We start from the raw sequence: 15,137 nt of genomic DNA, 5'->3' as shown, positions 1-15,137 counted from the left end.
TCAAAAGACATAAAATATTAATACCTCTAGTTGCAATAAAGAGGTGTGGAGTGTTCACGCTAGTACAATTAACCAACTCAACATTTAATATTTAAAAAAAAAAATTAACTAGAATTTTTAATATATAGGATTGGAGGGGAAAAGATATTAAAGAATACGCTGTATTTTTCTAAAATTACAGTGTTTTCGATTATTTGGCTATGTTTTCAGTATACAATAGAAAGAATGCCGAAAAAGATATTGGAGCTGAGTACAAGTGAAGAGAGGCAGAGACAAAAAAGTAACAGTAGATTGATGAATGAAGAATCGTCCTGAAAAGTACAATAATTTATCCTTTAAATGGTTAGAGATCGAATATCAATTCTTAAAAACACATTTTTTTTTAATTTTTTTTTTTTGTTTATTAATGCATATATTTTGTGTTAAACTGAACATTATATATACTAATTAAGATCTTAGAATAAGTCATTTGATTCGCGTGTAATTACTTCTTACTTAATAACATTCAATCTATAAAATCAAAATATCCTAGATTATTGCTTATGAATATATAAATAAATTTGTAATATGCTGTAGGTTTTTAATTTTTTTTTATAATTATAATTACTACATTTTCTATTTACTACATAAGGTTTAGAATTATATTTAAAATATGAATTAGTTTTAAAAACCTTAGTTGCGCTAATAAATTTTTTATGTAAACACTATAGTTAGAATTTAATTCTAATTAAATAAAGAAGTATATAAAATCTTTCCTTTGCTAGCTGACAATACATAAACTTTCCAGAGTTTTACAAATATTCCACAATATCACACTTAATTGATATATTTGGACAGCTCTGGCCAACCACACTGCGACCTCTGTAATTTGAACTCTTCTCTGTAAGCAATTTTCTAAAGATCGGCAAGATATCACCATCAAGCAATTCGGTTTCGGAGCTCGCACCATAAATTGAAGAATCTGTCTTGTTGCGATGCTTACGTAGTTTATCAGGTGCTACATTTGGTGAAGAGTGATGATGTGTCGCATATTGTATATTATTCTTATTCAATTTGCGTTGCGTTATACACTGACTGGCCGGTGGAGTGGGTTCCCGCTCGCGTTCGCTATCTGTTTCGCTCTGACAAACTGTACCCTTTTGTGGTTTATGACGATGTTTATTACGATTCTTTTCGGACACAGAACGTACAATTGGTGATGTATTCTGGTCGTAGGGTATAATATGGCTATGCTCACTACAACGTTGTGGATTTTGATGATTTCGTGGTGACTGTCTAGAATGTTGTTTAGCATGCGAAAGTGTGTGTGTATCCCAGAGATCACTCTGTGATACAACAAAGTTTGATTTGAGTGCAGTACCTGTACTGACACGTCTATTATCTGATGATGTTGGAGCTAAAATATACAATTTTCAATGAATATATAGATAGATATATAGTATCTAGAAATTTCATAGTTACTTTTCATGATATTATTGCTTTTATTATGTATGCTATGTGGGCATACATTATTTACTTCTGAGTTCGATGTAGATATATTAGTCGATGAATTCCTATGATTAGTATTGTATTTTGGGCGAGCAGTTGGAGTTTGTGTACCATTTTCATGCTGTTTAAAACAAAAAGAAAAAGGTTTTAAAAAATTAAGTGATGAACTTTCAAATACTTACACGTGATGCTGTCGATTGACGTCTTTCACGCAATGTCGACTCTTCCCGCCTTATGCTGTTGCAATCCTGCCGTTTCGTTTTAGTTATGATACCCATATTCTCATCAGTTTGTGCTGAAACAGAATTACGTTTTTCTACAGGTCTTTGATACTTATCGTCTGAGATTTTTTTCTGCATAAGTGCTTGATGCTGTTGTTGTTGATGTAATTGATGTTGTATTTGTTGCTGTATAGGTTGAATCGATTGCAGTTGTTGTACAGGCATATGACTATGATGGGTCAAATTTTCTTGCATTTTCTTCTTCTTACTGGAAACATAGTATATTATTAAAATGATTAAATTTAATAATTATAAATTATTATATTTTGTTGTTTGTTTAACAATTACGTACGGTGGTAGTGAAGGTGCTAAAGTTGTCGAATTGACAGAAACTAAAGAATTATCCATTTCGACATGTGTAGATGTTACACTTTCCACTGATGTAAGCTCCGTAACTTCTGTTTGAATATAAATTTAATATATGTACATTTTAATATATTATTATATATGTGTTAAAGTTAACCTGTAGTGCTCGGCATTTCTCTTCGTACTGGTGGTGCAGATAATCTACCAATATCGTTAAGTATAGGATCAGTATCTCCGCTTAAATTGCCTGCACCACTACAAGCCACACCATCTAACCATTTACGTGCCTCAGGTCCGATTTTACGTATCAAAGCTTGTAATTCATTTTCTTTTTCCATCAAAATCTTTCGGAAACGACAATTTGTATTCTTCACATCCCTTAAACGTTGTTCAAGTTCACAAACTGAAGAATCACGACGATTCTTTGACATCGGACGTAGAGTAGCACGCACACGTTTATCTACAATACCTTGAGGATTGCGTTTCAATTCAACCAACTAAATAAAATAGTAAAAGTCAAATTTTAGTCAAATTACAAAATAAGATTTTTCACATTTAGTTCAAATAAAAAGTTTTAGAAAGTTTTGAAATCATTGTAACGAGAATATTAAGAGAAAGTATTACATACGTATACAACATAAAATCAGATAAATTTTACAAATACAAGAGAAAGCTGAGAAAAAAAGTAGAGCAACAATTAAAATTAATTTAACAATATATTTATGTATGTTTGTTTGCTAATTTAAATTTGTAAATATTGTCTAGATCTTATACATTTTAACAAATAATGTAAATAGTATCTATAACTCATGCTACATTAAATATTTAAATTGTTTAGAGTTTCATTTTGTAATGTAAGTTATTATATACTTTATTAAATAAAAATCTAATTGTTATTTTTTATAATTATTATTATCATATAAAATTATTTTATGAACAAAGTTGCAAACATTTCAAAGTTTATATCAAAAATAATTATATAAAATAAATTTATAAATTTTATAAATTTTTTCGAAAAGTAGTGAACTAGAACAACAAAAAACCATTTTTATTTTATTATTTTAATTAATTGAATTTTTGGCTGACCATAAGCTGTTTCGAGTATTGCCAAATACCTATCAACAGTGGTGTTGGAAAAAATTCTTGTATTTAATTATTCGTAAATAATTTTTTGAGACTGAAAGTACCAGGAATCGTGTCCTGCCAAATTCGAAGCTCAGAGTCAGCGCATCTAAAGCAACTGACCCAAAACCATACTTTGTTATAAATAAATTATAAAAAAAACTAACAACTGGTATTTATATTAAATAATTCAAAATAGGATTATTTTATATATTTATATGTGATTTTTAATAATAATATTGAACACAGATTTTCAATAATTTTTAAATTATTTTTTTATGATATTAGTATTTTCATATATTATTTAAATTATAAATATGTACTTTTGTACTAAACCATATACTTTTTAATATTTATAAAATGTTTATGTATAAACATTTTATATTAATAAATTATAAATATATACTTTTGTACTAAAGCATATATTTTTTATGTTATATTTTAAATATATATATATTTTAAGTTTATTCATAGAAGTATTATATTCATAAATTAAATAAATTAAAAATATGTACTTTGGTGGTTTAGTACCACCAAAGTACTTTTTAATATTTATACAATTATTTACATATTTATTTATTTACTTATTTGTTTGATTTGTTTAATAAAAGTATAATTATATTGAAACCGTTACATATTTTGTTATTTTTAAAAATTATTCTAATTATCAATTTATTATTTTTTTAATTATTATGAATTTATAAAAAATAAAGCAAACTAAAAACTTATAAAAAATAAATTTATTTAAACCGAATGAATTATAGAATTCTTTGTTTCTTTTGTAAAAAATTTTTAAATATAACTGTTTTAAATAATTAAATTTTAATAATAATTGCGGTACACAGAGTAAAATAATTATTAATACAAATAATTATTCAAAATTCTGTTTTACCACATATTTTATATATATAATTTTTTGTTATTATGGTTGTTATTTTCAAACATTTTTTAATTTTATAACTTATAATAAACTTATTATTTTATTTTTTATTATTTGTAGTTAATTTTGTTTTGTTTATATATATACATATTTGTTGACAAGGTTTAATGTGAACGGAAAAAACTATTTATTTTTCTTATAATAAAAATATTTATATATAATATAAATAATTAAATATAAGATAATTATAATATAATGTAAATATATAAAAAAGTTTTATTAAATTCACATATTTTATCCGCAAATATTAATTGATTTTCAAACTGTTATAATTTTTTTGCATTAAATATTATAACATTAAAAATGTATTATATATGATAATTTGAAATTATATTTTTTATTATTATTAATATTACTTGTATTTTAATATTTTTAAATATTTATTTATAATTTAGTCTTTATCACTTAGAGCGCTACTAAGTGTAGCACGTAAAAATTGCGTTTCAGCTGTATATCTAGATTTTAACTTGACAATATTTACAAATTGAATATAGCATATAATATATATATAGTGTGTAAATTTTGTTATATATATATATTGCTTATATTATTTATATCAATTTTTTCAATACAAACAGCTACAAAAACTACAAAACTTCCTTACTACCAGTCTTACTTTCGGTACGAACACCAAACACAAAGTAGCTGTCGTACAAAAAATTATAAAAAACGATAGTAAGACAAAAACTAGATCTTTTCGATCAGAAAGAACAAGAGAAATAGCAGCTCCAGCGATGCATGTTATAAAGACGTTATAAACCGAAAAGCCAATGTGTTTGGAATCATTTAAAGCTGGTATGGAAACATGACGAGTTTCCCATGCCAGAAAAGCGCCAAAAACCTTTAATAAAAACAAGTAATGAAGAAATGAATATAATGAATAAAAACAATATATTACCAATAATAATCCTTTGTATGCATAGATTATACTAACAAATATTGTCATATGCTCCGATTGGCAATATTCATTTTCTGGTATGACCAGAACATCATCAATCGATTCGTGATGCTATATAAACATAAAACCTTAGTGTACAAAAAATATAGATAAAAAACATATTTTACCCTTGGCTCCAATTGTTTTGTGTCTCGATAAAATGGATCTGCCACTTGCCAAGTAGTTATAATGGCAATGTCTATAAAAAGTAAAATACCGACTACCATAAATAGTTGATAATCCTTAATAACTTTTTTGTTTAATTTCAAATCAGTGAATATTGAATGAACTCTCCAAGTTTTCGAAAACATAGCACCAAATGCTAAACTAAATCCAGCCATTAGGATCCAAGCACGGGCTGTACAAATATATGGAAAAGCAGCCACGCTACTAAGCGTAGTATCTAAGCCAAGGAAAATGACACTCATGTAAGTTAGCATGCAGCCTATTATGATAAGATTGTTCAAATGTGGACTTGACATTTTTATGTATCTTTAAGAATAAAATTTAATTATTATATATAAATGTACACACGAGTATATAGTATACCTTTGATTGCGATATTTTATATTAAATGCCAAAAAGACACAAGCTATTACAATGCCAACAACCGATGCACTAGCGGACACTATATAAATCGTCAAATTAACTTGACTATGTTCAATATAGATTAATGTACGATCCTTTGGTGGAGTTTTGCCAACCTTTAAAAAATAATTTATAATTTATAATTAATTAACATTAATATTTTTCTTCAGTTTTTATTTACCCATCTTATAGGTTTGCCTAATGTTAAATCTAGATGATCGAGTTGCGAGTGGTACTCTCCAATTTTCTCATTTTGCCCCAATTGGAACTGATTTATCAAAATATTTGCTTTACGTTCATTATTATAAAAACGGACTGGTCCCTATTTGAAAACAAAAGTATAAACATATTTTATTACTTTTATTAATAAATATGTATTAAAACTTACAGTTACTCCTTCAAATGAAGTATTTCGTAGTGCTTCTAAAAAAATTGTTTCCCAATCCTTCACACGATAATCAAAATGTGTCAAGAAATCTTCACGTTTCTGCGCCACGTACTGTATTGCAAGCGCTGCTGCCCATATGCCGTCATATGTGTATCCATGAAAGCGTGAATATTCTGTACCACGTAGACTATCATATTCAGCAAGGTACTCATCTGCTGTCTGAAGAAAAAAATGTTATATTGAATATTATTTTTCAATGCATTAGACTTTTGTAATAGAATAATCGTCAGCTCGTAACATAAAATATACTCTTTAACATTCAACAATAATGTATAATGATTGTACAATTTATTAAAGAAAATTTGAAAAATAAGTCAGTTATTTTCAATAGGTACCCAAGTAGATATTATCTCTTAACATTTATGAGGCTACATAGGTAATTATAAGGAGGTGCTTGTTTAAAGAAACTTCTAATTATACGTTTTGCCATAAATGCAATGCAATTGTTACCTCTCTCTTGTTACCTTTTTGCAAACTATTCTTATTGATTTAAGATCAAATCGGATATCTCTAATTAGGTTAGGTTAGCTTGTACCGACGATCCAAAGGGCCACTAAGGCCCTTTGTCCCATTGTGTTACCGTATAAGAAAAAAAATTAAGAATCACCTTAATGGGAGGTCTTGTAGTTGACCAAGTTCGTTAAAAATGAAGAATCCTAAAGTAGTGAGGTGGCGATGCACATATGTTGGGCAAGAACAAAGCAGATGAGAAGCAGTTTCATCGTCCACTCCTCAACTGAGGCAGATATAAGTAAACCTGTAAGTAAACCTACCATAAAACTGATTTCTCTACGGGGCAATATATTCTTAATTAATTAATTAACAATGTTTGGAATATTTACTATTTCCTTAATTAATTGCCTCTACTATTGATATTTCAAGAATAGCGGTTTTGGACATTCACTTGAAGACAAGTTTTTACGAATCATATTTGCAAAAACTTTTACTGAATGATATATATAATGATGAGATATATGAATTCTAATAATAGTTCCTTTTATAAATCAATATTAGAAGGTCAAAAATATTTTTTTTTATAACAGTTTTCAAAATCTTTCTTCTGCAACATTGCGAATAATGAAACTCTGACAGGGGCTTGGTAGTCAATGACGAGCAAAATTGATCACTTCTGGAACCGTTAAAACCATTAATTTAATTTACTGCTATTATTTTATCCAAATTAATATTGTTTTGCACTGCATAAGAGAGGTTGATATTTAAAATTATTATGCGTAGAAACGCAGATGTAAGTACCTATCCAGACTACAATTTTTATAGAAGAAGTTATATTAATTAATAATTATTTATTTTTAAAATGGATGATACAACTAGTGAGAGACTATATTTGCTAAAGATAACAAATTAATGAGATTCAAATTAATATTCAAATGTGCAGAACTTTATCTGCTTAAATCGTGTTCACAATCGAAGAACACAAATTAGTTATACAAAAAGTTTCTAAAACTTATTATATAAATATCAGGTATTTAATATTACCCATATTAACATTGCATATTTTCGTATTCATTTTAGAATTACTTACAATTCCTGCTATTGTTATATCACCACTTGTAGATAATGGCAATAAGTCCACCAAAATTGTGCCCTCTAAAGCGGTAGAAATCTCTTCCACCGTACATTCGGTGTCGATTGTAGTGTTCCACCATTCCGTAGAATATGTTGCCATAATCAGCCACTGATAAGCACGTCCATACATATCTAATCTAAAGGCAATATAATTTAACGTTATATCAATAAAGATATATTTATGTAAATTTTCTTACTTAAAGGCTTCACAAAATACTTTTCTTGCAAAGTGTTCGTTGAAGTTCCCTAGTATAATTCGCACATCTAAAATATTCAAAAATATTAGCCAGAGTTTTTACTCAGTCTTGAAGCAAACATGTTAACCTTTATCTCTAAGCTTTCTTAAACTTTCATTCACATCATTAACGAAGCTCTGAGTTTCAACAACTTCTAAATTATCGCTGTCCAAATCAGCAACCATATGATTATGTGGCAAAGAATATCGTGGTTCATTCTGATACAAAGTTCCAACTCTTGTCCAATTAAATTCTTTTAACAGCGCCAAACGTGGTGCGTTAAATGCATTTTCCGAGGGTACTACTCGAAAAAAATTAGGAAATGCATCCTTCGTAAACATAGGATGCGTATCTGCGTATGAAAGCTGTGTCAGATGCCAATGTTTACTAGCCTTCGCAATCGGGTCAGTTACATGGGTGCAAGCTGCACCAAATAACATAAGTTTATTGGGACCTGAGTGCATCATATCGAAAAATGACTTTACACCCACCGCAGCATTGCACTATAAATATATAAAAAATATATGTGTAAATATGTTAAAAAAACTTTATTATTTATCAGTCATTTGAATACCTCTGTATCATTCCACCACATATGTAAACGATAATTAGTTAATATTCTTGGATGCTCATTTACATGCGATAAAGCCAATTTAACACTTGGCATAACACCACGTCCTTTAAAGATTATATTTTCTAGTTTACAAAATTTTGGAAATATAGTTATTTTGTTACCAGTTTCTGAATTCTCAACTCCATCGCCATATGGGAAAAATCCTGCTATGTAGACATCAGAACGTTTTGCAGTACGAGCATATATTTCATTCCAAGTGAATATGAGAAGTGCAATTAGCACCAAAGTTTTCATGCTGAAAAATATGAAATTATTTTTCACAGATATATTAAAAATTATATTATTATATTATTAAAATATTATTATTATTAAAACCGTCGTCAAGAATTAATTAAAAATTTATTAGCTTTTGAAAGCGATTGTCATACTCGTATTACAGTGAGCAATATTTCCAAAAACTTCGTTATGAGAAGTCTGAATTAAGCAATTTGTATGCAATAATAAACCTCAATCTTAACCTTTTCATTAACATTTGTCATAAACTTCCAATAACTAAACCTTTCACTTGAATATAGCTTGATTGTGATAATAAATGTTCCACAGATTTTAGTTATGCTTCATTAAAGGAACACAAAATAAAGATTTATGTTGGCATGCAACGTGGCAATATCACCCATAACATCTACACAGATTGATCAAAAACGACGAACGAAATGAGGGCTTATATTTACAGCGCAAAGCTGAGTATCAGTAAACTAATCAAGCTGCATAAACACTGCAGTATTTTCTAAGCAGAAGCTTTTGCAGTAGACCACAATGAAACTGAATGTAACTCTCCAAAATAAAAAGCTACGTACCGATGAAGACTCTAACTTCAAATTATACCACATCACTTTTTCCACAAAGCATTGAAACCATAGAAATATTAGCTGCAAATAGACGGGTACATATGTTATCAAGTTTTTTATATATATTTTTTATATATATGTTATATGTTTTTTGTTATCAAACCATAAAGACTAAAAGAGATTTTGAAACATATCTGATGTTCTATGCTCTGCTGTAGGCATCTTACATGTTAAAGGTATAGGGACAGCTAGTCAGATTAGTCTAACCTAATCTAAAGATTTGTGTTGTCAGACGAAACTATATTAATATTGCATTCTGGGAACCTAATTCTTACTATTTACACAGATAAATTATTTTGGAAAACCAAATTCACAAAAACAAATATTCTAGGAGAGACATGAATTATATCATAAGCTGTGATGATATGTTATGAATTGAATTTAAGCCAACTTTATAAAGAAAGGGTTTTTTTCTGGTTCTACTAAATACCACCATAGCATATTGCAGAAGCAAATATTTAATAAAAAAATATCCACATATTAAAGACGAGATATACCTTACCTCTGTCTATATTATTTATTCATTACTATGCTTATTTTCTGAAGTTCTTATATATATATATTATATAATATACCTATGTATTAATATTAATAATTTGATTCTTATTTAGATCTCTATTATTTAGATCTATTACTCGTGCCGATTTCTATTATATTAATTTTCAGGTTTAACGTAACAGTGTTAGTTTATATTCCATTTATTCTATAATTGTTAAGTGATTCTACATTTATATTTAGTAGAATAGATTGAGATTTATGTTCCCAATAGAGTTCCTTCTAACTGTTTCGCTTACTGCCAGGTACAAAAGTATGTTCAAAGAGGAGCCATGTAACTGTGTTTAGAGCCAAATTTTACTTTTAATATACATATACTCTTGAAAATTACATTTTTCAGTATTTCTATATATTCAGTATTTCTATATTTAAAAAAACGTTTCTTTGTTAAATATATTGTTTCCAAAAATATTGTTTCCAATATCATTAACAGTTTCACAACTTCTGTAAACCGAAATAGATCTTTAATATAGTAACCAGTCCTACCCGAACATAATTCGAATGGTCTGACAAAGACTTGATTTGTTTCGTTGTTGATTACTTATTTACCTTCTGCTTGTTTTCTTGATCAAATGCGAGTTAGTGTCTAAAGCACTTTGATTCATAAGTGTCTGTGACTATTTAGATAATCCATTTTAATAAGAGCTCCGTTGAATTCTGATAATAACTTATTTATCGACAAGATTATAAATTTCTGCTATAGAACCTATTTCTAGCTCATAGCAAAGCACGGATTATAATTAGAACTCTCATCACCAGCCATAGAGGGTATTCTGGTACATCAGACATTTTTTTAAAATTAATTCATCATAGAAGATTAAAGTTGCTGAGTAGCGACCTAGTTAAAATAATTTTCTGGTGGATAAAGACATAACGTTTTGATGAAGTTCATTTCATTAATCTTTAAAAAGGAGTAAGGGTGTGGAAATAGATAATATTTTTTTCGCTTAAAACAAACGAAACTAATTCTTCTCTGAAACCTAAGTTTCTATATGTTTTCAGATTAAATCTTTGTCAAAGTCGATAAAAAATGCACCAATTTTAAAATAATAATTCCATGCTCAATGTTGGAATTATAAATAATCTTGTCACAATTAAACACTTTGGGAATACACTTCCAAAAAATGGTTTCTTAAAACTGTCAAACAAATTTTGTCACACATTGAATAGCACATATGTACGATTAATTTTTCAATCTTTTTATCATAACAGATTCTGAAAGAGATTCTGATTATCAGAGATATTAGACCCTTTTATTTATACCAACATTGTACCTTTAATTTGGCTTAATTGTATATGCTTTTCGTTTGTTGGGTTTTGGGTGTGTATATAATGTGTATCCCCCAATATCTGTATAATCGAACCATTTTTCTTTTCAATTATAATAAAACTTTTTAAAAATCAATGATTTAAACTTATGTCTTTACACGTTTTCATTTAAAATTTATTTAATAAAATTTCAAGGTATTTTATATTTAAAATAAAATATTACTTGTAATTTAAATTATTGATTTTTATCAAGGATGTCGAAATTATTAAAAACTTTAATCATTCACTTGTTTTTGATACTCAACAATATTTAAATAAAAATTGATATAACATGGATGTTACTTACATTACTATTATAAGTTTTATATAATTTTTCTTTAAAACATCTTTTAATATAAAATTTTGATCCGAGTTCTCATTGCGAAGTGTCTGAAAATTTCTGTATCTTACAACCTTTGGTAAGTTTCAAGTACAGAGGATATTATAGCTTTATTGGACATGCGTTAAAATTTGACAAATCCTTTTGGACCACATTCATAATAAAATCAAAATATCGTAAATAATCTAAACAGTTGACCGGTTTTTTAAAAATCACTTTTTGTTTTCATGACAGTCTTCGTAAACAAAGAGTTTTGAGGGTTGTTCTTAGGTCTATGAACCCATATATAAGATTAGAAAGTAAATTTGTGTTAGTTGAAGTGAAATTGAAAAAATTACCGGATCTATGTGTACATTGTTGTCCTAGTAACGACTTTGAGTTGAAAACATAAACAACTAAAATTTTTTATCGACAAATAATTGATATGCAATTCAATTTGCAATTATATTGTTAAAAAATTAAATTGTTAATATAACGCTTTTGATTTGAAATATATAAAACAATGGAAGATTATGCTCCAGGTCGTTATAAAATGCTAGAAAAAATAGGCGAGGGAGTGCATGGATTCGTTTTCAAAGCTATCGATTTACATCGTAATAAAGAAGTGGCTATCAAAAAAGTTGCATTAAAAAATAAATTTGGAAATATTTCATTGAGCACTTTGCGAGAAATCAAAACTTTACAATTATGTAAATCAGATAATGTAAATAAAAAGTTTATACAGATAATAGTGACAATTATACAAAATTCTAGTATCTTTTAGATAATAACTATTATTGACATATATCCAGACCTTATTGGATTGTCTTTAGTGCTTGAATATATGCCAGATACCCTGTATGCCAAACTTAAAAACGAAGCAAGCCCCTTAAGCAGGCAACAAGTACGAAAATTCTCGTTGATGATGATGAAGGGTATTGAGTATTTGCACGGACTTGGTATTATGCATAGGGTAAGTTGTAAAATAGGTGTTAGATTATAACTATTTATAATTATCTATTAAATTATTAATTAATATTTTTAAAAGACAACAACAGCCTATTCAGTTATTAGTAACTATATTATATTGTTTGTTTGTAGGATATAAAACCAGCCAATCTTCTTATCAGCCAAAATGATGTTTTGAAAATTGCAGATTTTGGACTTGCACGTCTGTATTTTTCAGAAGAGGAAGATAAATTGTATTCTCCGCAAGTGTCTACACGTTGGTATCGAGCACCTGAAATTTTATGGGGCAGTCAGAAATATACACCTGGTGTGGATATATGGGCAGCAGGATGTGTTATAGCTGAAATGTTAAGAGGAGTTCCTTTATTCGCTGTACGTCAATTGTTGTAAATTGTTGTTGTACTTTTCTGTTAAAAAAGTTATATATTACCTATTAGGGTACGACTGACATTGAACAGCTTGCTTTAGTCATAAGAACGCTAGGTAGTCCGCAACTGAATGAATGGCCTGAACTTAAATCTTTGCCAGATTTCAATAAAATACGGTAACAAATTTAGAATTGAGATATTTTAATAATATAATTTTAAAAGAATATTTAATTGTATAGATTTCCTAATGCAGTTGGAATTCATTGGGATAACTTATTTCCTAGTTGTACACATGCAGTTGAAATTAATTTGGTATCAAATTTAGTTGTATATAATCCAAAAAATCGACTTAAGGCTTCTGAGGTAAATATCAGATGATATAGGTATGATTTTATGTAGACATATATTTTTCAGGCTAAAAGACATGAATATTTTAGATGAAATTAAATTATAAAATCTACAATAACATGTTCGGGATATATAAGTATGTATATATGCTCAAATAATTTTTCGAATATTGTTTAAAAATGGAAAAATAATATTTGCAACTTTACTAAGTTTTACTTTGTTGAAACTAATTACTAACAAGGTTCATAGATATTATCTATGTATAAAAAAATAAAATCTACGTATACAAATAAAATTTAAATACCTAACTTTTATATTTAATCTTTGAATTAAATTATTATAACCTTTTTCTTAACTCGACAAAAGCTAGTAAAAGCAGTTAAACTTAAAGTAGTCTTACAAAATAGGATCGTACTCAACACATTAGGTATAGAGTGTTATATATAATATTACAATGAGTTTAAAATGTCTGCTGTGTTATAATGTTATTTAGTGCATAAATTAAAAATATTGATTAATTGTATTAAAAAGAAATATATTTTTATTTCCTGAACATTTTTTGCTTTTTCTGATATTGCAAATTGCCTCGTTTTAGACAGTATTAATGTTATCTTTGATGTTTGTGTTGCTCACATAAACACCCAATATAATATCGGGAAATAAACAAAAAAATTTTAAATGCGAAAATATTCTATTTGGAAATGATTTCTGTATTCTTAAGTGTTTGGGTTTTACACAAATTTTAAATTGCTTATGTATAGTTCAATATACCCCAGTCAAGTGCTTCCAGAATAGCAGACACAAAATTTTTAATTTTTTAATACAACCCTGTTTGGTTTATATAAAAAGACATAAGGTAACCTTAATTCATAGTAACAATAAATCAAGTGCCACACTACTAAATTCTTTTCAATTAAAAATGGATATGTTTAAAACACACCCGGGATTTTGTCCAACATGTGGCTCAATATTTCCACCACTTCGGCCAACTGAAAATGTTACATGTTATAACTGCAAAAAGGTTTTCAGTCCAGATGGTAATATTTGATTTTATTTCTTTAAATAAATTTTGAACCATATTGCGTTTGATTTTAGTTTTAGGAGAACAGGAAATTGAATATACTATACATTTTAATACATACGACCCAAAGAAACTAAGTTGTAAGCCGGAAAGTGTAAACAAGAGCGAGGAGCCAAGTGGTCCTATTGTTGAACGAAAATGCTCACAATGTGGACATGACAAAATGTCATATGCGACATTACAATTACGTTCTGCGGATGAAGGACAAACAGTTTTCTTTACATGTTTGAAATGCAGGTATGCATTATATTGGAAGTATATATTAGTAGATCAAAATAAGCAAAAATTTATATATTTCTTTATAGGTTTAAGGAATCTGAGAACTCATAGGCTGTTTGAAATAGTATTTATTTTTAAGTTAATAAATAAAAAAAAAATTCAATTTTTGTATTGTGTATTACAATCATTTTAACCAAATGCAACCTGACAGTTTTGTACTAAAATGACAGCTGAAGTGTCAAAAGAATTGCGCTTATTCGAAAGTAAGAAATAATTCTTGCAATGGACAACGTAAAGAAGTTATTTGCAAGAAATTGTATTAACCGTGGTGTTATAAAAGTGTCTGATATAAACAAAATATTGGTTCCATTATGCGAATCTTGTAAGTGGTTTTAAATATGCTTTATATTTATAAATTACGTCTTATATGTCGTATTAGATGGAGTCTCAGTACCTACGGGGCCAGAAGTAATAAACTTTGTAAAAGAAATTAATAAGGAATTGATACAAATAAACCAAACACTAACTTATATGAAACATCCACTTAATAATGAG

General features: G+C 27.9%; 3 protein-coding genes across 3 annotated transcripts; 2 read left to right on the top strand and 1 right to left on the bottom strand.

Annotated features, from left to right (window-relative positions):
- Positions 1-407: 407 nt before the first annotated feature.
- Positions 408-11,689, bottom strand: LOC119682560 (gamma-aminobutyric acid type B receptor subunit 2-like). The gene is made up of 17 exons (XM_038096030.1): positions 11,586-11,689; positions 8,669-8,802; positions 8,508-8,611; positions 8,022-8,436; positions 7,895-7,961; positions 7,654-7,834; positions 6,051-6,269; positions 5,844-5,984; positions 5,624-5,778; positions 5,203-5,566; positions 5,036-5,146; positions 4,754-4,978; positions 2,233-2,572; positions 2,062-2,167; positions 1,671-1,977; positions 1,462-1,609; positions 408-1,396 (listed from the first exon to the last, which is right to left on the bottom strand). Exons 2-17 carry the CDS (start codon positions 8,799-8,801, stop codon positions 792-794), a joined length of 3,621 nt encoding a protein of 1,206 aa, XP_037951958.1. The 5' UTR covers position 8,802; positions 11,586-11,689; the 3' UTR covers positions 408-791.
- A 401-nt stretch (positions 11,690-12,090) lies between these two features.
- Positions 12,091-13,312, top strand: LOC119676284 (cyclin-dependent kinase 20). Its single transcript, XM_038087523.1, has 5 exons — positions 12,091-12,321; positions 12,382-12,570; positions 12,699-12,938; positions 13,004-13,110; positions 13,174-13,312. Exons 1-5 carry the CDS (start codon positions 12,121-12,123, stop codon positions 13,310-13,312), a joined length of 876 nt encoding a protein of 291 aa, XP_037943451.1. The 5' UTR covers positions 12,091-12,120.
- An 837-nt stretch (positions 13,313-14,149) lies between these two features.
- LOC119682993 (DNA-directed RNA polymerase I subunit RPA12-like) lies at positions 14,150-14,745 on the top strand. Its single transcript, XM_038096582.1, has 3 exons — positions 14,150-14,319; positions 14,378-14,600; positions 14,669-14,745. Exons 1-3 carry the CDS (start codon positions 14,202-14,204, stop codon positions 14,691-14,693), a joined length of 366 nt encoding a protein of 121 aa, XP_037952510.1. The 5' UTR covers positions 14,150-14,201; the 3' UTR covers positions 14,694-14,745.
- The last annotated feature ends 392 nt before the right edge of the window (positions 14,746-15,137 follow it).

This window comes from Teleopsis dalmanni, chromosome 2 (genome assembly GCF_002237135.1).
Source record: "Teleopsis dalmanni isolate 2A chromosome 2, ASM223713v2, whole genome shotgun sequence".
NCBI classification, from domain to species: domain Eukaryota; kingdom Metazoa; phylum Arthropoda; class Insecta; order Diptera; family Diopsidae; genus Teleopsis; species Teleopsis dalmanni.
This window is presented reverse-complemented; position numbering and strand designations above follow the sequence as displayed.

Bases quoted from the DNA above. Each gene is read 5' to 3' on its own strand.
- LOC119682560 (XM_038096030.1), bottom strand. From the start codon at position 8,801: ATGAAAACTTTGGTGCTAATTGCACTTCTCATATTCACTTGGAATGAA. The intron at 8,612-8,668 runs GTAACAAAATAA...TAATCTTTAAAG, and splicing joins AGTTGAGAATTCAGAAACTG to GACGTGGTGTTATGCCAAGT. The intron at 5,779-5,843 runs GTAAATAAAAAC...TATTTTTTAAAG, and splicing joins TAGGCAAACCTATAAGATGG to GTTGGCAAAACTCCACCAAA.
- LOC119676284 (XM_038087523.1), top strand. From the start codon at position 12,121: ATGGAAGATTATGCTCCAGGTCGTTATAAAATGCTAGAAAAAATAGGC. The intron at 12,939-13,003 runs GTACGTCAATTG...ATTACCTATTAG, and splicing joins GAGGAGTTCCTTTATTCGCT to GGTACGACTGACATTGAACA. The intron at 13,111-13,173 runs GTAACAAATTTA...TTAATTGTATAG, and splicing joins CCAGATTTCAATAAAATACG to ATTTCCTAATGCAGTTGGAA.
- LOC119682993 (XM_038096582.1), top strand. From the start codon at position 14,202: ATGGATATGTTTAAAACACACCCGGGATTTTGTCCAACATGTGGCTCA. The intron at 14,320-14,377 runs GTAATATTTGAT...GTTTGATTTTAG, and splicing joins AAAGGTTTTCAGTCCAGATG to TTTTAGGAGAACAGGAAATT. The intron at 14,601-14,668 runs GTATGCATTATA...ATTTCTTTATAG, and splicing joins TTTACATGTTTGAAATGCAG to GTTTAAGGAATCTGAGAACT.